Source organism: Rhinopithecus roxellana, chromosome 1 (genome assembly GCF_007565055.1).
Source record: "Rhinopithecus roxellana isolate Shanxi Qingling chromosome 1, ASM756505v1, whole genome shotgun sequence".
NCBI lineage: Eukaryota > Metazoa > Chordata > Mammalia > Primates > Cercopithecidae > Rhinopithecus > Rhinopithecus roxellana.
The window spans coordinates 193764665-193791535 of record NC_044549.1 but is presented as its reverse complement, the minus strand read 5'-3'; the positions used below and the strand labels follow the sequence as shown (position 1 = coordinate 193791535).

The 26871-nt window shown below is 40.8% G+C and overlaps 1 protein-coding gene and 1 long non-coding RNA gene across 2 annotated transcripts in view; one reads left to right on the top strand and one right to left on the bottom strand.

Moving 5' to 3' along the window:
• Positions 1–1593: 1593 nt before the first annotated feature.
• On the bottom strand, positions 1594–4327 carry EIF1B (eukaryotic translation initiation factor 1B). Its single transcript, XM_010360038.2, has 4 exons — positions 4021–4327; positions 2945–3108; positions 2430–2531; positions 1594–2034 (listed from the first exon to the last, which is right to left on the bottom strand). Exons 1-4 carry the CDS (start codon positions 4049–4051, stop codon positions 1990–1992), a joined length of 342 nt encoding a protein of 113 aa, XP_010358340.1. The 5' UTR covers positions 4052–4327; the 3' UTR covers positions 1594–1989.
• The window catches only part of LOC104659872, a 126814-nt gene continuing 104255 nt past the window's right edge, over positions 4313–26871 (top strand). Inside the window, exons 1-2 of the long non-coding RNA XR_747645.2 lie at positions 4313–4688; positions 12346–12505. This is a non-coding gene — a long non-coding RNA (uncharacterized LOC104659872). The remainder of the gene's footprint in view (positions 4689–12345; positions 12506–26871) is intronic.

The window sequence follows — 26871 nt, the reverse complement described above, 5'->3', positions numbered from 1 at the left end:
TCAAATTTGGGTCTATATTCTGGTGTATACCTCTTAATAGTCTGTCTTACTGTATTGGAGGAAGGATGAGGTGAGAAAATCACAAACCTATTTATTAGTTACTGTCTTTAAGGGGCAACTTTGTGGGGGCTGCTTTTGTTTTCCCAAACACCAGTATCACTAAAATACAGGCAAGGGCTCATTAGGGCTCACTGGCCCCAAAATAAGACTTTTTTTCCCCATACCATCCTTATCCAACTGTAGTAAGCTAAAAAGCTTGCCCTTGTAGATGCATTTCTTTGCAGTGGCTAAATGGTTTTAGTGGCATGGCTCGTACAACCAAGTAAATAATTACTACTTAATAGAAAGGAGCCTGGAACTGAAGATGAGCTGCAGAAATCTCTTAATTAAGAACTGCAAATTATATGTATTTTTAAGAGACAGAGTCTTGCTCTATTGCCCAGGCTGGAGTGCAGTGGTTCCACCTTGGCTCACTGCAACCTCCACCCTCTAGTTTCAAGAGATTCTGATGCCTCAGCCTCAGGCAGCTGGGACTACAGGTGCGCACCAGCTAATTTTTTGCATTTTTAGTAGACATGGAGTTTCACCATATTGGCCTGGCTGGTCTCAAACTCCCAGCCTCAAGTGATCTGCCTGCCTTGGCCTCCCAAAGTGCTGGGATTATAGGCATGAGACACCGTGGCTGGTCATTATTTCTTACACCACTACCACCCCTCGTCACTGTCATCTGTGGCTCTGGTTCCCTTTGGTGAAACACATACCAAAACCATGATGTAGGGAAAGAAATTTCCTGGCTGGAATCTCTGGGCTGACACCCTGTCACTTTCTAACACTCTTGGGAAATTAACCTGAGGCCAAATGTTTTCCATCTGTAAGACAGTGCTACCATCAACCTACACTTGCAGGGAAGTGCCTGTGACTAAATATACTTTATGTCACAAGACTATTACAGTATCTGGTACTTAGGGATAGACTTATGTTGGCAACTCAGTAACAACTGATAAGAACACAGAAGAGAACTCTATGTGCTAATATTGTTTTTTTTTTTTTTTTTTGAGACGGAGTCTCGCTCTGCCGCCCAGGCTGGAGTGCAGTGGCCAGATCTCAGCTCACTGCAAGTTCCACCTCCCGGGTTCACGCCATTCTCCTGCCTCAGCCTCCGGAGTAGCTGGGACTACAGGCGCCCACCACCTCGCCCGGCTAGTTTTTTGTATTTTTTTTTTTAGTAGAGACAAGGTTTCACCGTATTAGCCAGGATGGTCTCGATCTCCTGACCTCGTGATCCGCCCGTCTCGGCCTCCCAAAGTGCTGGGATTACAGGCTTGAGCCACCGCACCCGGCTGATTGTTAAACTTCATACTCTTTAGCAACATTTAATACTACAATCTGATAAATCTTTGACAACTTTCACTTGCTTTGCCATGAATAGTGGCTCCGGCTGAATTTCTACTCCTGCTTCTATTCTTAAATCAGTAAATGAAAACCAGAAGCTACATATAACAAAGGTTCTCCTCTAAGCGCTGGGTATAACAGCTGAAGCTAATCAGAAGGAATAGCTGCAGAATGAGAACTCCAATTAAGAAAGACAAAACGTGTATTTTACTTGCTTCGATTTGGGAGCATAATTGCTCACAAGGATTCATAGACTTTTTTTTTATTGTTAAGCTGCAACGTACATGGTTTAATACAACAACAAAAAACGTTTAATCAAGTGAAACGTAATAAACTGAACAATAAACACTCAAAACATTTTCCATTGGAAACATGTAAAGACGAATATGAGGTTTTGTTACCATCTTACTGCAATTTTCTTATGTGTTACTAGCCTACATACCCCATGTTTTCTGTAATCATGCAGATGTGAATGCAAGTTTGAATGATTAAACAAATGAAAAGTCCGTTTACTGCAGGCAATCATTTCACAAGGCAGCCAAACCGAGTTTAGAGAACAAAACTATTCAAGAAATTCTCCACGTATTTAGGTTCATTTTAGAATCCATGAACCTTAAGCTGTTCCTCCTTGACAATGCCAACCTGTAAAATAAAATTTAATTTAGCAAAATAACTGAGAAATATATAAATTCATTAAGAAAACATGGGAGAGTAATGAAAAAGAATCACTATCAACAGCTTATTGCAACACTGTTGTCTGTGGCATGCACTGCTGATAGCCAACAATTAAACACGTATTTGAATACTTTACATACCAAGAAATATCGTGTGTATGTATATACAGAAATGATCAGAACACTCTAATGACAAAATAAACCTGACAGAGGTCTTTACTTTCCAAGTAAGTACCATGTCTTTATTTCACCTAATTTCCTTCATTCGTATGATTTGTACTTAGTAGAAAACAAATCATGCTGCTTTTAAACACGATTTTAAAAGCAATCTCAAGGTTGCACACAAAGCACCCACTCACTCACCTCCAAGAGAAACTGGCAAATGTTTTTCCTTTGGTCACCTTGAAGCTGAATAACCTCTCCGTATTCAGGATGTTCAATCACAGTACCATTACAGGCAAATTTCTGGAGAAGTGCATAAATATACAACAAAATTTAGTCAACTAATATGAGGTTTTATTTCACCATAAGAACAGAATTAACCATTTCAGTAAGCTAGATCATATTTAGAGAAACAGATTTTGTCTTCTGTAATCCACAATCCTTCCAATTTAATTTGTAAACCAGGAAATGATTTTATGTGTAACATCAAGAACTAAATATTTCACATTTAAGTTTATTTGAAAGCCACGCGAATCTTCTTTTAAAATGAGAGACCACACTGGGAGAATAACTAAATATTTACATGTTAATTACAAACATGAGAACAGTTTTCTTGGTCTAGTAATTTTCATCCACGCTGATATAAAGGCGTGAATTATAATCCAGTTCAGAGGTGTGCATCAGTAACTCTAATCCTTTCTTCCTAATCCTTTTACCTTTTTGAAAGCTTTCACAAGTTTCTTTTTGTCATAATCATCTGCAATGCCCTGAACAGTAGTCAGTGTCTTTCTGCCGTTCCGTTGCTGGATTCTTATATGAATGTAATCCTCAGTCCCTGCCGGGAGTAAGTCGTCACCCTTAGTTGCATCAGCAAAGGGGTCTGCAAACGGATACAAAAAAAAAATCCAAAGTAGAAAAATATTTTTTAGGAAGTACTTTCCACAAATACATTATACTACCAATCCTGACAGCCATCAATGAAGGTTCTAGTGTCTTTGCTGTTTCTGCCGGTAGGAATGGAGATGGGGGTGGAGTATTAATAAAACCCCCAAGGTACTCTCACAAAAAGAGAAACATTTGGACAGCTATGTCCATTGTAGAAAAACGCTGTTACAGATGTTATCGTTGAATATGGTCCTCTAACGAGAAAAAGGAGACTTAGAAAACCTTAATATCGTAGCTGCTATAAAAATGTGCGTCATCTCGATTACATTCTGATGAAAACATAAACATTCGAATATGCCCACCCTAATCATTTAACCGTAACTGTGCCTTGCCAAAAAAAAGTAGATTAGATATATATCAAGAGGCGTAATTTTACAAATTGCTACGCAAGCAGAGAAGACTGAACCACTGGCCAGTGACAGATCAGAGGCCTGCATCCGCATCTTTCCCTAAGTGCCCCCAGGGGCTGCCAGAGAACGGGCGCCGATTCGTAATTCTCCTGGCCCGGCATCCCCTTTGCAAGTAGCAGGGCCGCTCTAAGAGTCCACGAAATAGGGTCGCCAAGGTTTCAAGGGGCAGAAGTGGAGACGAGAGCCGGGTCAAGGACGGGGCAGGGGGTGGCGCAAGGCCCGCGGCCGGTGCTCCGAGAGGAGGGCTCGGAGTCCGGCGCCGTCCTCGGGGAGGGGGTCGCCAGGGGCCCCGTCGCCATTTTCTGGGCGCCGAGACAAAGCCCCACTAGGGGTGCGGGGAGGGCAGAAAGGGGGCCCCTAGGGGCGGTGATCCAGGCGGGCAGCAGGCCCAGAGGTCCGCGGGGCAAGGGAGGGAGGCGGCGGCGACGGGATCTTACCGAAAGATTGGAGGTTCTGGATAGTGGACATGCGATACTAGTGTGAGGCCGGTGAGGGGATAAAATTCCTGCGGGGCCCGCCCGGATCACCGTGTCAGGAGGCTGTAGTGGCGAGAAAACGGAAATAAATAAGGAAACGCTTCGCCCTGGGGTTGGGATTAGGCTGGAGTGGCGGCGGCGGCGGAAGCCGGGAGGAGGCAGGAAGAGGCGAAGGAGGAGGCGGAGGAAGAGGCGGCGGCGACGGTTGCGAGGACGCGAGAGAAGAGGCGGCGCTGCGGCTTCTCCCACAAAATGGCCGATGGAGACTATTTAGCCGCGCCCGCCGCCCCTTCCACGTGACCTCCCCGCGCGGGGCATCCTGGGACTTGTAGTTTTCTGGAGGCAGCGGAGCCCTGAAAACCGGAGGCTGGGGGCTGCCGAGACCGCAATTCCAGTCACGGAGTGCGCCCTCTAGCGCCGGGCGGAAGACCCGGGAAGTGTTCAAGCGGCCGCAGAGCTGCGCAGAGTTCGCAAGTCTGAGGCTGTTTTCCCAGCGAGCTCGTAGGCGAGGACAATCAAGGGACTCAAGCGTCCCTCTTGACTCCCCTTCTCTCGCCGTGCAGTGGCGGCGCCGAGGGGCCGACGCTCAGGGCTAATCTCTATCAGTCACCCTCGAGGCCCCGGGTAATGTAAGTAAAATCGGGGTGCAGGAACAAAACAAGTCCTCTTGCTCCGGCTTTCAACTCATTGGCCACCCGTCAGCCCTACCTGCATTGAAATTCCAACCCCAGTTGCAGGAGCGGTGTTAGTCTCAACCATGGTTGGAGATGGGAGCCTCTCCTTCCAGGATTGGACAGACCTCTTATTCCCTAGCATAGTGGATTTCAGACTCCAGCGTGTGTGTCTGGAGGGCTTGAGAAAACACTGATAGACCCCAGAATTTCTGTTCAGGAAGTCTAGGGTGTGAGCTGAAAATCTGCAATTCTCATAAGCTCCTTGGTGACGCTGATCCTGCCTGCTGGTCTGGAATCAGGCTTGAGAATCACTGCCCAGCTTCATCATGGGCCTGGCATCTAGTGGGGGCCAGGTGTGTGTGAACAGAACATACCACAAAATCAGCTTGTCAGCTCATTGTGTGTGCCTCAGAAGGCTCAACACAGAATTCAGGAAAGATGCCAGGTGTAAGCTGAAGGTGAGCTCAGCAAATAGGTTAACTGATGGAGTCATGTACCAGACCGTAATATCTTCCTATCAAGTCACGCACAGAAAAATAAACCCGAGACTGGGAATTAGCTCAGGCAGGTATTCAGTTGTCAAACTTGGTTGGCTTTCTGGAAGCAAAGAGATAGACTAAAATTTAGGGATTCTTAACTTTTCTGTGTGTGCCATGGCAATCCTGTGAAGCTGCTGAACCCCTTCTCAGAATAATGAGAAGTTAAGTTTTAAGTTCATAAATTACATAGGATTACAAAGGAAACCAAATTATATTGAAATTTTAAAAATACATTAATAACATGTATTAATACACTAATAACATTTAGCAAGATTAGGTCTAATACTATAATTTCAAAAAGCTGATAAACGTAAGAGAGATTTTGTGATGTCTGTAACATCAGAAATTTAATATGAAAGTATGTGTGACTTCTGTTGGTGCAAAGTGACAGGTCATTCTAATACTATTATGTTGCCTTTATTCATAATGGAAGGAAATGGTAAATTTTGCTTAGAGGTTAATGAAAGTGCAGATGTAATTTTTTTTCCCCATCCAATTTTAGGGCTCTCCATCCCCGCAGTTTTATCCATGGGCCAAGGATCTGCAGACCCCAGATTAAGAATACCTGAATTTGACAGTCTTTTGTGATTAACAACGATGATAAGTGCCATTTATTTAGTATTTACTATTTGCTCGTTACAAAGCTTATATATAACGTTATTAATCTTCATAGCTATTTTATAAGGTAAGCATTACTCGATGCACCAGGTACGGAAATGGAGGCTTTTGTAGGTTAGTGCCTGAAAAAAAATCAAATTCTTAACTCTCAGAAATCTAACCACATTTGTGGTCTTCCAGCCCTGATTCAAATAGGAAACACTCTTATCCCAAATTGAGGTGTAAAGTTCTAGAGCTGGCTTCAAAACAAGGAGCGCCAAAATATCTAAATAAGTGTGCTTTAAAGTACTTTTATTAGTTCAATTTTGTGCCCTACTTTAATACTCTAACACTCTAATTTCTAAATAATTTTTAATCTGGATAATGCATCTCTATTTGTTTCTTAGTAGATGTACATGAGTATTTTACATTACTTTATTTCTCAGAAGAAGCCGAAGGTGATCCAGTGAAGAAAAAATTACAAACATAGAGAAATTAAAAGAAAAATTCCAGAAATCTTAGGGTTTCATGGTCATTACCCCTGTCAGGAGAACTCATCTTTTCTTAGATTTGGTGTTTGCATTAGAAACCTCCAGGAGTAAGAAAAAAAAGGAAAAAAAAAGAAAAAAGAAACCCCCAGGAGCTCAGAAATCTTTAATGAGAGCCAATATGAATACACATCAGATACAGTTGTGGTTCTTAAGGCTCTTCTAACTCTCATGATTCATAGTCTTTGTGTTTAGACCTCCAGTGTCCAGTACAGAAACCACTAGTCACATGTGGCCATTGAGTACTTGCAGTATAGCCGATTTAAATTGGGATGTACTGTAAGTAGAAAATATACAGTAGGCTTCCAAATACTTAAATTGTCTTAATTTCACCTATTTCTTTTTACCTTTTTAATGTAGCTATTAAAGACTTAAAATTACATGTGGCTCATGCTGTATTTCTACTAAATAGCACTGGTTTAAAGTGAAAGAATTTGACCTGTATGTGAAGTCATCATAAAAAGAATAAACTGAAGCATTTAAAATCTAGTGTTTTTAGTTCTAAATGGTACCAGCCTAGGTTAAGGTAATTATTTCTTGTCTTAATTCAGAAAAGCATTGTAGATCACTCACAGAGAACAGTTGTGCTGAGTAAAGGAATTATAGAAGATAATAATTGAAAAAGAAAAGTACCTAAAGCTGAAGGTAGAACCCCAAGTCTGGTTCTAATTTTCTGATAGTTAAGACAAAGAGGAAATCAGCTAGAAAATCTTTATGTATACAGGATGAAAACATACCAGTTGCGCAGGAGGAATAGCTTTGCCAGGCCCTGAGCCACAGGAGGTATTATTCTTGGGCCCTCATAAAGGGAACACTGTGATGTAGTGGAAGCATCCCCAGCAGTTTGCCCACAATGAAGGCAATGGTGGGTTTTATGCAGCTGTTTCTTATATCTGCTGGTCATGAGGATGTGTTGTCTGGTTAGAAACTTGGGTCCTCATCCATCCTTAGGCTGCCTACCGTAGTGGATGTGATAATGCACCATTCAGATTTCCTACCTCAGTGGGCATAACTGATGAACAGCCCCAGCTGCTATGCTCTGAATTCAGCATTGTATCCCGCTGAGGCCACACTTCCCATCAGCCATTCCTAGCCAATGACTGAGCACAACAAAGATGCTACGGCAGTCCTGTTCTTGGGAGATGTGGAACTCCTTTGACAGGCGACTCTGGCTCAAGGACTCTCCATTGGCCTGGCTGAACTTTCTTAGATTTGTGCTGACGTCTAAGATTCTTCTAATTCAACCTTTCTTCTTCTGTCCTTCGCAGACATTTTGCCCAATAAATTTCTTGCACATCTAATCCCATCTTGATGTCTGCTCCTCAAAGAACCCAAACTGATAAATCTGACTCCAGACTGGTTGGTAAAGAGACAATAAGTAGGAGGAAAATTCCAGTTTAAATAACTCTCGTTATTACTACAGAGCTTTTCCTTCAAACTGTAAACTCTCCTGAACTGTGCTGAATTTCATGAGGCTAAGAGAACTTCCGCATAGCCTGCGTGAAGGCTTAAGGCCCTCTATGTAAAAGCAGGCCAGGCAGGCTTTTCATCTCCTGAGTGTGTACCCTAAAACAAGCCCTTTGTATCTTGCATATTTAATGGTAAGAAAATGTGAACATATTGAAGGGCAAAAAGAATGTTTGCCTAGTACTTTGAGCAGATATCCAAATCTCGCTATGGACAGCTTCTGCCCTCCCACAATTGGGAAGACTCCAGGGTCTCTTTACTGAATTAGTGAAATGGGAAATCACTATTCCCAAGTGACAAGTCAATGTGACTGGTATTTCCAGGAGACCAGCTACAAAGAGAAACCCCAAATAATGAATGTCATTTGAGGATCATAACTAGTATTTCTCACATCTCAACTTAATGAGAGTTAAGTAGCTGAGAGTTTAAAATTACATTTCCTGGCTAGAACTATGTTGCCAAGTGGTTAATAATGTGCATGGTATGAATAAAACAGAATTTAGTTGCTATCTCTGTGTCTAAAATACATTCAGTGTTTCTGTAGAATGGATCAGAAGAGCCACAGAAGAGAAAGTCATAACCTAGGCCTGTTTCCTAATATCATATGCTTTGTACTCTTCCATTTTCCTGGGAGAAGAGTAAGGAAGGTGGGTGAATGGGCTCTGTATTTGTAGGCTCTTAGTTAAAAACATTAATAGTGATGATGATCAACATGCTGACAATTAGCACATTGTATGTGCTAATATATCCACAGAGTATAATATTGAACAGAAACCAAAATTATGTACGTGTTAAAGAGTCAATAGTTTTTCTTATTTTCAGAGAGCTTTTGAATCTAAAAGGAGAGTTAAACCAAACCAACATGTAATTTATAAAGCATATCAGAATAAGAAAATTTCAAGGCCTGTGAGGTTGAAGACTAAATGGAATTAACTCAGTAAATATGAGGAAATTTCCCTAACATAGTAACTCCCCACTGGTGATCTTAATTAGGAGGGAATGCAGATACTTGGCCATGTCACGTAACTTCTAGTCGAAGGAAGGGGCAGTATTGCATTCAAGTTTCTTCCACTTCATTCTACCCTCCTGCTGTCAAGAACTGTAAAGAGTCTGAGATTTTATCCTACTTGCAAGCTAACAGGTTAGCGTGCCACAGTTTCATGGGTACTGAAACTGAGACTCTTGCGTTAGAGACAGGCCTTTATTACTCATGGCAAAAGCAGTAGCCAGAGCTTAGTGTTAATGCTGGTTTCCTATGTCCACAAATCTAAGACCCATGGATTAGACCCAAGTCCAACACAGGTGGGTCTTGATTGATGCCTACACATGCAGTGGGTTGTATTACAGGAGAGGAACACTGTGCTTGTGGAGTCTGTTGCTTTTATTATAAGCAGTAACAAGCTTGTCTTGGGGGGCGATATTACCTCATCCCTCGGGACTGTTCCCTGCAAACACAACTCTGAGAAAAGGCCAAGGTAAGACATGGTCAGGGCCTTGCATTCTTGGCAAAACCAATAAGAACATGCAGACACCCTCAGGGCCCATGGTGAATTACCTCTCCCCAAAACTGTTTACTCTCCTTTCATGATGGAGTGTTGATAATTGGAGGGGTAAGCTCTAGGGACATTCGAATGTACATATTTACTAGAGGACAAGACTATTGTATGTTGACAGGTCATGTACATAAATGCATCTCACTTTTTATCCTCTTTTCTCAAATCCCTGGAAGTTCTGTGGGGCCGACCTGACCACCTTCTTTTCTCCCTTTTATCTCCTGTGGCTTGGAGCTTTCTCATCTTTTCCGTTTCCCACCTCCCGTAGAGCCAGCTGGTCCTACGAGTTAAGTTGGGGTTAGGGGAGGGATTTGGCTTCAGAGGCCTCTAATCCTTGGCTTTATGTTCCAGCCCAGCTTTCCTAACAGCTCTGTGTTGGGGTTTCAGTCATAAGCTTGACCTGCAAACATGGTATTTTTCTTTCCTTCACCACTGACACTTGAGAATTTATCTTCCTTGTGGACTTCTAGGGCAGTAGTGGCTTATGGTCCAATGTGTGATTTGAATATACCTGGATCCAATGGCTTATTTATGCTTTGAATAGAATGTAAGGGTCTAGGCTTGAGAGTTAGATCTGGCATCATATTCTTGTCTAGCCATGAATAGCTGTGAAAACTTTACCTCTCTAAGTCTCAGTCTTCTGTGAAAAGGACATCATAATTTATACCTCATAGGATTGATAGCTGTGAAAACTTTACTTCTCTAAGTCTCAGTCTTCTGTGAAAAGGACATCATCATTTATACCTCAAAGGATTTTGTAATGAATGCATCAGAAAATGTATCACAAGCACTTACTAGAGTGTATGGCACAGAAGATGAAGCTTTATAGTTCAAAGCCTTTTCCAGGAGTTGTACAATGAGAATGCTTGGAAGTGACTGATTCTGATGTGAGGTTGGGGCAGTTGCTAGAACATTATACATTTTTCTGGTGTTTCCCTTTTCATTTCCTGTGATCCTGTGCTCTTGTGAAATCTTATTACAGCCCTAGTCACTTTGGTTCATTACAATAAAATTTTTCTTGGAATGGCGTCAGTCAGTTTATGCAACTTGATTACACTGGAATAGTCCAGGAAAGGTGGATACAGAATAAATAACAGAAATAAAACCCCTCTGCTGCCACAAGATTTATGTATATTACCCCCTTAGGAAAGGACAAGTATGTACATGGTGGGGTGCTTGAAGCAAAAAGGCCCACCCGTTGCCACTCTCTCCCTACATTCATGCTCACGTATCCATCTGCTCCAGAGTAGATGTGGGATAGCATATTTCCCCCCATAAAGGTTAAATTATGTCTATTTTTCAGTGAGACATAACCTTGACATTGCCAGATCCATTTCTGGCAACTTATGCAACTCCCATCTAAAAATAGACATTCTTAGAATCACATCTGTTTAAATGGGAGTAATTTCAATCTTATTGAAATAAGTGTAGAAAATGTGTTTGAGTATTATTAATTGTAGAACTTCATTGCGAATGAACTTGGGGACTTTTGCTTGGATGTTGATTGTAATCTCAGTTGACCTGGAGGTGGAACTTTCAGTCCTTTCTTGTCACCATAGAATGAACTTTAATGGTAGTATATAACAATATATCTTATCTACAGGCATATATTTCTTTAACATTAAAATAGTGGCTGCATCTTAGGTCATTTGCTCCATGAAGCATTGCTGGTGTAGAACTGAAACATTTAAAAGAAGGTCACTTTAAAAAGAGGTCTTACCCCACAGTTTTTCTGCTCAATATAAAAGCTGATTAAGCTTCTTGAGAGAGTACAGGAGGAGGTAAATTCCTCAAGGAGAGGGGATAAATGGTTTTCATCATTGTAACTAGGGCCCAAAAATGCCCATTCATAAAATGTGTTTAGTACATGTATTTTGTACCACTTTACATACAGTATTAGAACTTAACAAACATGTACATCTACTTCTTTCCTCCCAGCCTTTTGTGTTGTTATACATTTTATTTTTGTACTATATCATTCTTATTTTGTTTAAAATGGTTAATTATCTTTTAAAGAGGTTTAATAAAAATGTACCCAAAAAGTTACCATTTCTAGTGCTTTTCATTTTTTGTGTAGATCCGTATTTTTATCTGGTATTATTTTCTTTCTGCTGGCAGAACTTCCTTTGTTATTTTTTGTAGTGTGGGTCTGAATGTGATAAATTCTTTCAGTTTTTGCATGTCTGAAATATTTTTATTTAACCTTCATTTTTGAAAGACTAGTTTTGTTGGGTATAGGATTCTATGTTGACAATTGTTGTTGTTTTCTAATAGAGATGGGGCTTGCTAGGTTGGTTGCCCAGGCTGATCTCAAACTCCAGGCTTAAGTGATCCTTCCCTGTTGAACTCCCAAAGTGTTAGGATTACAGGCTTGCACCATTCATGCCTGGCCTATTTTTTTTTTTTTTTCTTTCAGAACTTAAAAGTTGTGGCTCCAGTGTTGTTTTGCTACATTGTCTGTAAACAATGAGAAATCTGCTGTCATTGTATCTTTGGTCCCTCGTATGTAAAATTTCTTTTTTCTCCGACTGTTTTTAAGATTTTTGCCTTTATCACTAGTTTTGAACAATTTGAGCAATTTGATTATTTGTGCCTTGGTGTAGAGATTTTATGTTTCCTGTGTTTAAGGGTCATTAAGCTTCTTGGATCTCAGAGTTATAATTTTCATCAAATTTTGAAAATTTTTCTCCATTATTCCTTAGAATTTTTCTGTCCCACTCTTCTCTCCTCTACTTTGGAAACTCCAGTTACACATATTTAAGGCTAAAGTTGTTCATAGTTCACTGATGCTCTGTTGTTGTTTTTTTCTTTCTTTCTTTTTTCTCTCTCTATATGATGGCTTTATAATACGAAAACTTGGCTAGGCTGAGCTACATTTCACAGACTTTCCTTTCTTGTGTGTTTACAGATTGGGTGGGTCACAAGAACTCATCTTTCATGATTTGGAAGCTGGAAGGAAAGAAGCACTTTTGTAGCTGACTCACCTCAGTGGCATGAACAGTGTCTGAGCCTACAACTGTGCTACCTTCTCCGGATTTTTCTTCACTTTTTCCTTACTCATGAGCCAGGTATGTGTTTTTAGTTCCATAAAAAAGAGCCCTGGCCAGGCGTGGTGGCTCAAACCTGTAATCTCAGCACTTTGGGAGGCTGAGGCAGGCAGATCTCTTGAGCTCAGGAGTTTGATACCAGGATGGGCAACATGGTGAAACCCCGATCTATAAAAAATACAAAAAATTAGCCAGGCATGGTGGCATGAACCAGTATTCCCAGCTACTCAGTGGGCTGAGGTGGGAGGATATCTTGAGTCTGAGCCGAGATAAGTGCCACCGTGCTCTAGCCTTGTTGACAGAACCAGAGCCTGTCTCAAAGAAAAAAAGAAATTACCATTGCACCAAAGTCAAAGGCAACAAGAAAAGACATGGATTTCAGTCTATCCTCATGGAGTTCTCGCTCATGATTACAGGGTTTCAGCTTGCTTGCGATAGTCTTTTCCTGACATTCCCTTACTGACTTCCTTCCCTATGGGCTGTATATCAGATGCAGAGACACAGCTTTACAGAAGCTGCTTAACCAGCCCTCATAACTGCATAAGCCAATTCCCTGTAACAAGTTTCTTTATATATGTATGTATGTGTTTGACTAGAGAAGCAGGACCAGTGTGAGATATACAGAGGTACTATTCCCAGACTGTGTGCATATTGCATACTGATTCCCCTACATCTTTTAGGTGGTTATTTCCTGGGCTTCACAGTTTCCTTACATTCGTTCCTTACATTAGTATTCTGCTGAATACATGGGGAGGACTAAAGAACTTTCCAGTGTTCCCTCTCTGTGAAGCCCTCTCCTCTCTTATATTCTGTTTGCAAACTCTAGCTGCTCTAATATTTTTGCACTCCACTTTTTCTACTTACGGCATCTCCTGGGGATCTGCCTGTGTTCCTTCTCTGATGTGACTAGAATGTGTTCCCCAAAGTTTGTGTGTTAGAAGCTTAATCTCCAATTTAACAATATTGAGAGTTGGGACTTTCAAGGGATGATTAGGTCATGAGGATGATTATTAGGTCATGATTAGGGCATCAGCTCTGGCCTCATGAAAGAATTAATGTTGTTGTTATGGGATTGGGTTAGTTATTGCAGGAGCAAGTTCCTGATAAAAGGATGAGTTTTGCTCCCTTCCCCTGTGTGCTCTCTTGCCCTTCTGCCTTCTGCCATGGAATGACTCAGCAAGAAAGCCCTCACCAGATGTACTCTTCTTGACCTTGGACTTCCCAGTTTCCAGAACTGTGAGAAATGAGTTTCTTTTCTTTATAAACTGCTGAATCTGTGGTATTCAGTTATAGCAACATAAAATGGACTAAGACAGAAAATTGGTACTGAGAAGTAGGGCTGTTGCTATAACAAATACCCACAAATGTGGAAGTGGCTTAGGAACTGGATAATGGATAGAGGCTAGAAGAATTTGGTATAGCAAGGTAGAAAAGCTTGGATTGCTGTGAATGGTGCATTAAGGGCAGTTCTGATGAGGGCTCAAAAACAGGGAAGAGGAACAAAAGTCTGGAACTTCTTAGAGATTACTTAGGTGGTTGTGACCACAATAATGAAAGAAATATGGACAGTAAAGGCCGTTCTGATGAGGTTTCAGATGGAAGTGAAGAATAAGGTATTGGAAACTAGAGTAAAGGCCACCCTTGTTATAAAGTAGCAAGTAACCGGGCTGAACGGTGTCCGTGCCCGAAGGCTTTATGAAAGGTGGAAGTTACGAGTGATGAACTAGGATACCTGGTGAAAGAAATATCTAAACAGCAAGTCCTCCATGCTGCGCATGGCTACTTTTAACTTCTTACAGTAAAATAAGTTAGGAAAGATACGATTTAAAGACAGAATTTATCACTAAAAAGTCTGTATACATTCTGTCTTGCCCTTCTGCCTTCTATTGTGGGATGATGCAGCAAAAAGTCTTTACCATATGCAAACTCTTCACCTTGGACTTCCCAGCATCCAGAACTGTGAGAAATGAATTCCTTTATAAAATAAATGACCCAGTTTGTGGTATTCTGTTATAGTAACACAAAACAGACTAAGACACCTTTTCTGTGCTCCAGCCTGGAACACTCTTTCAAGGCAGAAAGATGGGCCAGTTGCAGGGCTCACCTTATTTGTTTCCCATCCCTCAGGAATCACTGTCCTGTGTTTGATGTGGTGTTTCTTGAAAAACTATTGTTTCTTATATTTTGTCCTGTGATTTTGTTGTTTTAGATGGAAGAGTAAATTAAGTCCCTGTAACTTCATCTAAGTTGAAAGCAAAGTTTCAATACATGTATTTTGAATGTAAGAATAAATTTCTCTTTGGCATCTGTCATGAAATTAAACCTTGAATTGTGAATATATCTGATACTAAGGGAAAAAACTAACTTTTTTAGAGTGATGACCCTTTATCCACCAGTGGTGTGCGTGTGTGTGTGTGTGTCCATGTGCGCACACACATATGCACAATTTTTTTATCTACTGGTGGTGTACGTTTGTTATTGTACTAAAAACCTTCACTTTAGAGCACTTTTAGAAATGTGTATTAGTGTTGTTTTATAGCAAGGAATCTTTGGATTGTTTTATGTCTAGGAAATGAACCAACCTGTAAATTGTGTAATTGTGTTTTTGTTATATTAGTTTGCCCATCTACTCACTTTTATAATTGAAACCTGGCAAATTTTCTTAGTGTTTCCAAGTGCTATATAGGAAGTTAAAATACTGTGAATACTAGGTAAATATGAGTTGACGCACTTTATAGCTAAAAAGAGAAAACATTCTGAACTGAGATACACACTAAGTAAGCAAAGGGATACACACTAAGTAAGCTACTGATATTTTGTATTCTCCAATGTGGGCCAGGAAAACTGCCAAGCATTTTGTGTTATTTATTTACTCTTTATAACAGCTTTGTAAGTGGAGTTTATTGTCCCATTTTACAGGTGAGAAAAATGAGACCCCCAAGAAATTTATTACTTGCTTAAGAATATACAGCAAGTGTCATAGCTAGGATTTGAACTCAGGTTTGTCTGCTTCCAAATTTCATGTTTTTTTTTTTTTTTTTCTCATGTTATAATTCCCTTATGGAGGTTAGCATACCATTCAAGTCATTACATTTAGTGGTGTTTTCACAGGGAAAGAATGAATAAGTCTGGCCGATTGGTGACATGCAAGACATGGACCAATACAATACAGTTTCAGTGGTTACTGATTAAAGGCCTATAGTCATTCAGGAATAAAGAAGTCACTAAAGCTGGTGTGCAGTATACTAAAACTAGTTTATCATAATCATAGGGTTTAGTTGATAACAAATGAAGTATAAAACCATAGTGTTTTAATTGGTTAGAAAGAAAAAAGTGATTGTATCTCCCTTATTTTCATCATACGCAATGTAATATTTCTTAACCTTACCCAAGCACTGAAACAGTCCAGAAATTCCTCCCTAAGTGGAGGGTATGAATAAGTTCATTGACTCAGTTACGGCATCAGTCAACTTTTATTGAGGGCCTGCAATATGCTTAGCACTCCTCCAGGTTTTGTGATGAGGTATGTATGTTTGAATCAATTAGAGAATAATTCAATATGTGCTATAAAAGGTTGAAAATATAGGTCTACCATTGTTTTTAGAAAGGTGAATTAATTGTATATTTCATATGAAAATTCAGATTTATTTCTTCTTTTAAGAAAAAATCTGACCTTCCAGCTTATATTTAAAAAAATTAAGAAGACTTGGTAGCAATTGCTATACCTTAGATAAGGGATGGGTTCTTGAATTTGTCACAATAACTACTATGTCCTATTGGTTCTTCTACAAGGAAGCTAAGTATCAATTGTCTTTGCAGTTGTCACTGTTGATTGTCAAGAATATTGCCTGACTAACTGCTGATGGCATTTGGTTTATAGCCTCTTGCTGTAGATTTAGAGAAGGTATTATAGATGCTTTTATGCATTTTGTTTAGCTCAGAGTTTTTTGAGAGTTAAGGGGGGAAGAAAATAAACAAATGGACTTTAGAATGTAAGACTGGCTTTGGAAGAGAATCTATAGTTGGATAATAAAACTAGATGTTGAAAGGGAAGTATTGATCAGAGGAGGATTTCAAGAAAGAAGTATGTAGAAGGAATGGGTAACAAGGTTGTTGGAAGGAAAATTATCTTGGTACAGATAGATGAAAGAAAGAAGATAAATGGAAAGAAAGGGGAGGAAAAAGGGGAGAAATAACAGGGAAAAAAAGGCAGGCAAGATTTTCTGTGGAAAGAATGGCATCCCTATGACAACAAAGTGAGGAACGTCAAGAGTATAGTGGACGCTTAACCAAGTAGAGTTTAGGTCTTGGTCAAATAGAGGCTCACACATTGTTTTTTTAAAAAGTAAATTAGCTGTCATTTTTCGTATAAAAATCCACATTTCTGTTTTAAGAAAAATCTGAATTTCTAGCTTGTATATATATATGTGTGTATACACATATATATATTTAGAGATAGGGTCTCACTCTGCCATCCAGGCTGGAGTGCAGTGATACAATAATAACTCACTGTAATCTTGAACTCCTGGGCTCAAGTGATCCTTCCACCTCAGCGTCCCGAGCAGCTAGAACTACAGGTGTGTGCCACTGTGCTTGGTTACTTTTTTCTTTAGAGATGGGATCTCACTATGTTATCCAAGCTGGTCTGGAACTCTGACCTCAAAAGATCCTCCTGCTTTAACCTCCCAAAGTGCTGGGATTACAGGTGTGAGCGACTGAGCCCAACCTCCTAGCTTATTTTCTCTCTCGTGAAGGCTGATTTATAGAGACTTCACTTCTGATGACTGAGGTTGTGGGATTCCTTCCTTATGTAATGGAATTATGATGAGAAAAACTATAATTAAATTAAGAAAATAGTAAAGGTGGAGCCAAGTGTGATCTAGATTGTTCCGCCTTAGGGGACATTTTGGGAAGAGTTTGTGCCAAGTCAAAGGGTGAAGTCACCAAGGACATAATTTGCACTTTATTTTAAAAAGTTAAATTTATACCTTTTTTCTCAAGAAAGATTTGGTGCTGTAGAACTTTTGGTTGATCTTCTGACTTGGGTTAGTTCAGCATAAATAATAAATCATGTAGTTGCCATTCTTTGTTGTTTTGCTATTTGATTCACCGGAATTGGTTTGTGGTGGAGATTGTGGGTTGCCAGCTAATATCCATTCTCTCCTTTTTTCTTAGTAAAACAGAATCCTGATTTTATTCTGGGCTGCAGTGTGCCCAGCTAAAAGACTGTACTATGTTTCACAGCTTTCCTTGCGAAGCGTAGCCAATGGGATGTAGGCAGGCGTGTTGAATGGGTTATCCAAAAAGATTGCTATGTTACTTCATTTTCTGTATACTGGAAACTGGATGATTTACAAAGAGAAGGAATTTATTTCTTACAGTTATAGAGGCTAAGAAGTCCAAGGTCAAGGGGCCACATCTGGTGAGGGTCTTCTTGCTGGTAGGGACTCTCTGAAGGGTCCTGAGGTGGCACATGGCATCACATGGTGACAGAACTGAGCATGCTAGCTCAGGTTTTTCTTCCTCTTCTTATAAAGTCACCAGTCCCATTCCCATGATAATCCATTAATCCATTATCCCATTAATTCTTAAATCCACAAATAGATTAATCCATTCATGAGGGCAGAACTCCCATGACTCTGTCACCTCTTAAAGGCTCCACCTCTCAGTACTGCCACACTGGGGATTAAGTTTCAATATGAGTTTTGGAGGGGACAAAAAAAATATTCAAACCATAGCAATTGCTTAAAGGAAGCTGACTCAGTTGGGACAAGTGCCTGTTTTGGTCTTCTTTTTTTTTTTTTTTTTTTGAGATGGAGTCTCGCCTTGTCGCCCAGGCTGGAGTGCTGTGGTGCGATCTTGGCTCACTACAAGCTCCGCCTGCTGGGTTCACGGCTTTCTCCTGACTCAGCCTTCCGATTAGCTGGGACTACAGGCACCCGCCACCATGCCCGGCTAATTTTTTTTCTATTTTTAGTAGAGACGGGGTTTCACTGTGTTAGCCAGGATGGTCTTAATCTCCTGACCTCGTGATCCACCTGCCTTGGCCTCCCAAAGTGCTGGGATTATAGGCGTGAGCCACTGCATCTGGCCTGGTCTTCTTTCTTATTCCTTCCTGCTTCCTGGAATGCCGACACGATGCTGGATGTCTGACAGCTGCCTTGGACCATGAAGTAACCTTGCTATATGGATGTGCTGCAGCTGGTGGGGCAGAATAGTAGTTGGAGTCTGGGGCTCTGGACTGCCTGTTTATGGGCTTGTTATATATGAGAGAAGAAACCCCATGTGTTTAAACCTCTTCTCTTTTGAATTTTCAGTTAAGTGAAGTTGAACCTAACCCTAGCCTAAAGAGCACTGTTGTCTGAATGCAATCCCAGGACACTGAGAAGCTGGATAAGCACTCTCTTAGTGCTCTCTGTTGAATTTGTATATGGCTTGGATCATATTCTTTACCCTAACCTTGATTCCAGAGAGTTGGGCCAGCTCAGGGTGGGGTGTAGGAGGATGCACTGTATACACACTGACAGTATATGTGTCTCCTCAACATTCAGAGGCCACATGGCAGGGCAGATGTTCATTAACTAATTTGGGCTTATCACATCTATTTAATAAACAACAGCGGGGACAGATAGTGCCCTACAGGCATATTAAAGGGAAGACTTGATCAAATTTAGCATTGTTTATTGTCTGCCTTGCAAACAACGCACCTGGATTTTTACCACGAAACTAGCAATAGAATCCCTGAAGCGCAAGTTTAAAAACCTTCAAATCAAATGATTTGTAGTTTGGTTATGTGTTGCAGAGTTGACATCAGCTGGCATATATGACTGTGTCCATATTAGCTGTTATATTATTTAAATAATTTTGGCTGGGTGTGGTGGCTCACGCCTGTAATCCCAGCACTTTGGGAGGCTGAGGCAGGTGGATCACAAGGTCAGGAAATTGAGACCATCCTGGCTAACACGGTGAAACCCCGTCTTTACTAAAAATACAGAAAATTAGCCGGGCATGGTGGTGGGTACCTGTAGTCCCAGCTACTCGGGAGGCTGAGGCAGGAGAATGGCGTGAACCCGGGAGGCGGAGCTTGCAGTGAGCTGAGATTGCGCCACTGCACTCCAGCCTGGGCAGCAGAGCAAGGCTCCATCTCAATAAATAAATAAATAAATAAATAAATAAATAAATAAATAATAATAATAATAGTTTCATCCTGGTTGGGAAATAGCTATTGCTCAACCTCCCCAACACCAGATTCCTCTCTTTGGGCCTTCTAGACCCCTGCATGAACCAGCAAGTAAGAGGTGAATGCTTGACAGCAGGGACCTTCCTGGATTTAGTCACTACCCATTTGCAAAGTTAGGCATTTGAACCTATGGTGTTGTTGACAAAAAGAGTCAAACTCTATAAAATATTTGAAGAGATTTAAACTGAGCCAAATATGAGTGACCATGGCCCATGATTCAGCTTTCAGGAGATCCTGAGAACATGTGCCCAAAGTGGTCGGGGTGCAGCTTGGTTTTATACATCTTAGGGAGATATGAGACATCAATCAAACACATTTAAGTTGTATGATGGTTTGGTCCAGAAAGGCAGGGCAACTTGAAGTAGAGGTGGGATGTGGAATGGGGGTGGGGCTTTTAAGTTATAGGTAGATTAAAAATTTTTTGGGTTGGCAATTGGTTGAAAAAGTTATTGTCAATAGAAAGGAATATCTGGGTTAAGATAAGAGGTGGTAGAGACTAAAGTTTTATCATCCAGATGAAGCTTCCAGGTAGCAGGCTTCAGAGAGAGTAAATTATAAATGTTTATCAGACTTAAGGTCCTGTTAATGTTAAATGCTGGTTGGCTTTTCCTGAATTCAAAAGGGAGGAGGACATGATGAGGCATGTCTGATCCCCTCCCCACCCCCCGAATCATGGCCTGAAGCAGTCTTTCAGATTATAGGAAGTCTATTCAAATGGTTGTGGGGCATTCACATTTTATTTTTGGTTTATAGTGTCATTATCCCAGCAGTACTACTGCCGCCCTATATTTATCGATAGTTTGATTGAAACAGTATACAGGGGATATCGCTCCAGGCAGTTTATAGTTCACCCCTGGATCAAATCAGATCCGCAGAGAAACTGAGAATGTGTACTGCATTTCAATTAGCCTCTGCTACCCCTTATCCCCATGAGAACTGGTTTTGCTGAATTGTCATGCAATCAGCGTGACAATGTGATATCATCAGTCTGAGCTGTCAACAGCCCAGGCTGAGAGACAGGGAGGGAAACAGCACAAATGACACTCATTGTCGTCTGTCTCTTGGGAATGTTGTCAAGGATGTGTGTTTTTATATCATGGTGTCTATTTATAAGGATACTCAGAGAAATGCCTAACTGCTTTTCGATGTAAGAACAATTGTATTACTCCTGAGAAACTGTTCTCTTTTTAACTTTACAAATCTCTTTGTAAGTGTCTAGTTTTCTCTTCTCCTTGTTTTTGTAAGTAGACTTATATCTATTCTGGAATGAGGCAGAGAATAAATAAATAAATTAAGTTAAATTAAATGAATCATATCACATTTAAATGAAATTATGAAAAAACTCAAAGCCCATGATCAAAGAAACCTAAATACGTAAGCATTTTGCATTTTTTTCTCAGTGGAATTTTAGTATTAGCTTATCACAATTATACTGAGTAATAATTATGATACTCAATTTTAAAAGCTCTGGAATGAAAATAACTAACTGAAGAGAATATTCTATCTAAATTCATATGTTCACAGACATATAAGCTCTTTTTTATTACTGTATTTTTACAGATAAACACTTCAGCACAGTCAAGGCCTTGCACAATTAAATTTGGAAACTTTGCTTTAATTCTAAGGGAGGCACAATACGAATGTTTGTGCAGGCTTTGTCCTAATTTGCCTTTGAATAAACACAGGGAGAGTCTGTTCATTTTCATAAACATGTAATCTAGACATACCCAAGTACTGTGTCTTCTGGGATTGTCTTTCCATTTTCTCCTTCTGTTAATAAATGGATTCCACCAGGCACGGTGGCTCATGCCTGTAATCCCAGCATTTGGGAGGCCAAGACAGGAAGATTGCTTCAGGCCAGGAGTTTGAGACCAGTCTGGGCAACAAAGTGAGACTTCTGATTCCATAAGAAGTAAAAACATCAGCCAGCTGTGGTGGGTCACATGCCTCTAATCCCAGCTACTCAGGAGGCTGAGGCAGGAGGATTGTTTGAGCCCAAGAGGAGCTGTGATTATACTACTGTACTCCAGTCTGGCAACACAGCACAACCCTGTCTCAAACAAAAAAGAAAAGAAAACAAGCGGATTCAAGTCTCATCCCATGTAACTCTGGAATGTCCTGTTCCCTGTCTAAGATTATCAAAGATTCCCAAGAGGGTTGCATTCTCCTGGTTATCTCCTACTGATAGCAGCAGGAGACAGCCAAATTCCTAGGCAGACAGGGGCAGGTCCTCGGTGACACCTGATGTTTAACGTGTAGCAGGACAAACCGCAGACAAAACCCCTCCAACACCGAGTTAAAGAAGGAAGGGCTTTATTCAGCTGGGAGCTTCGGCAAGACTCACGTCTCCAACAACCGAGCTCCCCGAGTGAGCAATTCCTGTCCCTTTTAAGGGCTCACAACTCTGAGGGGGTCCACATGAGAAGGTCTTGATCCATTGAGCAAGCAGAGGGTATGTGACTGGGGGCTGCATGCACTGGTAATTGGAATGGAACAGAACAGGACAGGGATTTTCACACTGCTTTTCTATACAATGTCTGTAATCTATAGATAATATAACCCATTAGGTCAGGGGTCGATCTTTAACTACCAGGCCCAGGGTGTGGCACGGGCTGTCTGCGTGTGGATTTCATTTCTGTCTTTTAGTTTTTACTTGTTCTTTCGTTGGAGGCAGAAATTGAGCATAAGACAATATGAGGGGTGTCTCCTCCCTTAAAGGCAAAGACTGCTTAGAACCTGAAAACTGGGCTGCCAGTTCCAGGTAGGGTCCACAACCCGAAGTTAGAACTTTCTTGATACTAATTGAATTTAGCTAATTGAATGGTGCTTTTTCCAGGCCAGCCCATGGGCCAATCAGCACACACTCCCCTATTCTGAGCCCATAAAAACACCAGACTCAGCGACATGTTGGAAATACCTGCCTTTGGGTAGGGGCTACCCACTTCAGGTCCCCTCTGGTGTCAGCAGCTGTTTTGTCACTCAATAAAACTCTGTTCCACCTTGCTCACTCTCTGGTTGTCTGCATAACTTCATTCCTCTTGGACACAGGACATGAACCCGGAGCCTGCCCGGATGTGAAAGGAGTTGTAACGCTGTATCCCTCCCACCCTATGCCAGTGCTGGGTGGCTGTCCCATGTGTTGGGAAGTGGTGGTGGGGCCAGGCCAGCCCAGGAGCCATCACAGGCCAGAGTGGGGCAGCAGGACTGAATAAGCTGTAACACAAATGAGCTGAAACATGTTCCTGGCTGGCCCACCAAGCTGCCAGCTGTGACACGTTCCCATTTGCCGGAACAAGACAAGAACTGTGACCCTTCTGGGGACCCAGACCCCAGGACTCTCTGATTCAGAGCTGTGACATGCTGTAACACCCCCTTGGGGCTCCTCTGTTGCTGGCGTCTCTGAGTTTTTGGGCACCACTGCTTTCCCCCGTCCAGATGCTGGTGCCTGGTCTAGCTACAGCCCCTCACAGAACTCCGGCCTGTGCTGGTGCCTGGAGCTACCCGCCCCACTGCAGCAGCTGGCATGCCTGGCTGTGCATCATGGCTGGACCCTACACTTGTTCACTCACACACCCCTTGCCACTCTGCACCTGGCTTGTCCCCAGTGGACATGGGATCTGGGCCGACAGTGAAGCTGAGCACAGCCTGCCAGGCTGAGGGGGTGGAGCCAGCCCAGCAGTCACAAGTGAAACTCAGGCAGAGGCACCACTGGCCACAGAGGTTTACCAAAAGAATCGTGTGTCATTACTGTTAGTGGTGCCTACTTTATACAGGTCTGTAGCAACTTCAGTTCTTGCCTTCTAAGAACAGAAAATTCAACTGAGGCAGGCCATAAGGCAGAGTGAGAGACTGAGGCAAGTTTTAAGCAGGAATGAAAGTTTATTAAAAAGTTTCAAGTAGGAATGAGAGGAAGTAAAGTACACTTAGAAGAGGGCCAAGCAGGTGATGTGAGAGAGTCAAGTGCCCAGTTTGACCTTTGACCTACAGTTTTGTATGTTCCAGCATCTTCTGTCCCTTCTCCTCTGATTCTTCCTTTGGAGTGAGCATGCACAGTGGCCTGCTAGCACATGGGAGGGACCACATGCGCAGTGTGTTTACTGGAGTTGTATGCATGCTCAGGTGAGGCATTCTTCCCTTACCAGTTGAGTGTTCCTAGAGGAAGGTCATATACCAGTTAAACTCTGCCATTTTGGCTCTTAATGCACATGCTTGAGACCACTCACTCAATTCCTGAGATCTCATGGGAAAGCTGCTGATAACCAGTTTCAGTTTTTTCCACCTATTGGGAGACTGCCTTTCTCTGGTGCTGGCTGCGACCCATTAGTGTTTTGGAGACACAGTTAACAACCACCTGACTATCACCTGATGGTTGCCTAATATTCCTAGGGGGGTGTCTCTCCTACCCTGCTCATGTCTGCCTGACTACCTAATGTAATACTACTTTAAATTATTATTCTGGTTGATTTCTTAGCCCCCAAAATGAATCATCCCTCCTCCTTTCTTATTTCCCAAAACATTATTAACGCAGGGTTATTTTGTGTAGCACTTTTTAAAAAATTGGAGATAACCTAAGAGGCTATAGCACTGCACAAAATGGGGATCACCTTAAAGTTCAGTGTTAGGCAGCATTGCCCCTGGCTATTTCCATCACAAGGAAACAGCCTTCTTTCTCTTGAGCCCCCTCCTGCTGCCTTGTTGCTGGCCCCTCCTCCTCTTCTTGTTTGTTGTACAACAAAACCACTCACCAGGCAAAGCTTAAAATTTGCTGGTACTTGAACCTGCAGAGAAATTTAACTGCCTCCCTCAACCTCCTGCCCATATCAGGATAGAGGCCTTTGTATGCTAGAGTTTCCGATATCAAATAATGGCAACAATAATAGTGAAAACATTTTACATTATATTTTACTTTAAGTTATAGCAGAGCAAATTTTGAGCAGGGCTCTCTTCCCACCAACAAGATTATTGGGATCTTATCATTTGTGAGGAGGAATCTGGAGACTGTATTATAATAGACACCCTTTTATCTGATATTATTGAGTTGTTAGAAGGGTGACTATTAACAATTAATTGAAAAGTCAGTTAATGCCAAGATTCATAAAATGATTGATATCTTATGTTTTATATTTTATTAAAATGTGTAACCTGTTCATCTTTTGATGTTGGGCTAAGTTTTCTTTTGATTACTTAGTGATTAGAGTTCTAGTGTCTCTTCTTTATAAATTCTAGCTATAATATATTTTATTCTAGCTTATATATATAATATAATTCTATATTATATATATAAATATATAATATATATTTATTCTAGCAAATATAATATATTTGATACAATGTCTTGTTTTTATTTAAAATAAAACCTAATGATAATTAGAACCTAATGATATTTTTAAGCAATCATGGCAAAATCCACTTAGGTTTTTATGATTATTTTTCACCAATATTTATATTTATCTAATTTGCATCTTATTTGACCACAGTCCTCTTTAGCAATTTGCTTTTATTTATTTTTCCAAAGTAGTCAATTTATGTGTCCTAGAAGTGACAACCATCATTTTTTTTTTCATTCGTTTAATCAGTTTCATTATCTTTTAATATGCAGTTACAATTGGATGTAAAACTAGCATTAATATCTTTGGGGCCAGGTGCGGTGGCTCATGCCTGTAATCCCAGCACTTTGGGAGACCAAGGTGGGTGGATCACTTGAGGTCAGGAGTTCGAGACCAGCCTGACCAACACGGTGAAACCCCGTTTCTACTAAAAATACAAAAATTCGCTAGGCGTGGTGGCAGGCACCTTTAATCCCAGCTACTCAGGAGGCTGAGGCAGGAGAATCGCTTGAACCCAGGAGGCGGAGATTGCAGTGAGCCGACATTGTGCCATTGCTCTCCAGCCTGGGTGACAAGACCGAAATTCTGTCTCAAAACAAACAAACAAACAAACAAACAAACAAACAAACATCTTTGGGAACAGACACAATGGACTCCTGGTAAGTGTGTATTTCACAGTGATATAAGGGCCAAATGAGGCAGCAGCACGTGGGGCAGGTGATGTTCTACACAAGGAATGGAGGATGTTGATTAGTTCAGACAGTTGGTTAGCAGAGGTGCTTTATGACAGCTTCTCTGAGAACAGATTAATATTAGTAATCAAAGGCCTACGGCCAGCTCTGCCTACCAGGTATGTGACTTCAGAAATGTAACATCACTTCTCTGAAACTCAGTTTCATCTGTAATTTGTGAAAAAAATAACATTTGCTAAACCTACCTGCCAGGAAGGTCAAATGAAATAATGTACATGAAAGCTTTTTTTGAAATAGCAAAATACTGTTAAGAAATAGATGTTTTTGCTACTTTAGGTTTTATTTTATTTACAACATTTGATAAGCTGTGGGGATGTATTTCCTTGGAGTCTCTCGTATTTTTTCCTTTGTGTATGATGACTGGTGTTCCAGATTTTCAGCTTAACTGGAGTGGTATGTGATGTGGAAAGGCTAATTGAGCTTTATTGTCTTGAACATGAGTTGCCTTTTCTCAAATGATAAGTAACAGCCTTTCCAGATTCTAGTTTCAGAAATAAATTGGGTTCCAATTATATGTATGTTGAAACATGTGATGGTTGACTTGGCAACATAATGGCCCCCAAACAGAAGTAATCATCTTCCCCAAAACTATTCATGAATTTCAGCTTCTGACACTTAAGACCGCTGATGGTGTTATCCAAACATACAATAATTTTGGCTAAGAGTCTTCATAGTGCTTATATATATATTATATATATATTTATTATATATAACATTTATATATTTATATATTATTTATTATATATAATATATAACATTATATATACTAAATATATAATAAATATATAATAAATAATATATAATATATATGGAATATATTATTTTATATAGTGAATGTAAACAAGGCACATGTTATGATTTAAATTTTACAGAAAAGGAAGCTGAGACTGAGAGAGATTAAGAATCTTATTGAGGCTCACAAGGGTGGTAGCAAGTAGTTGGGCTGAGACACGAATCTAGTGCTTCTGATGCTAAATGTCATAATGACTACAACTGAAACTCTCTAGATAGCAGAGATTGGATAATATACCTGAATGATTCACAGAGCTCAGGCAAATAGTAGATACA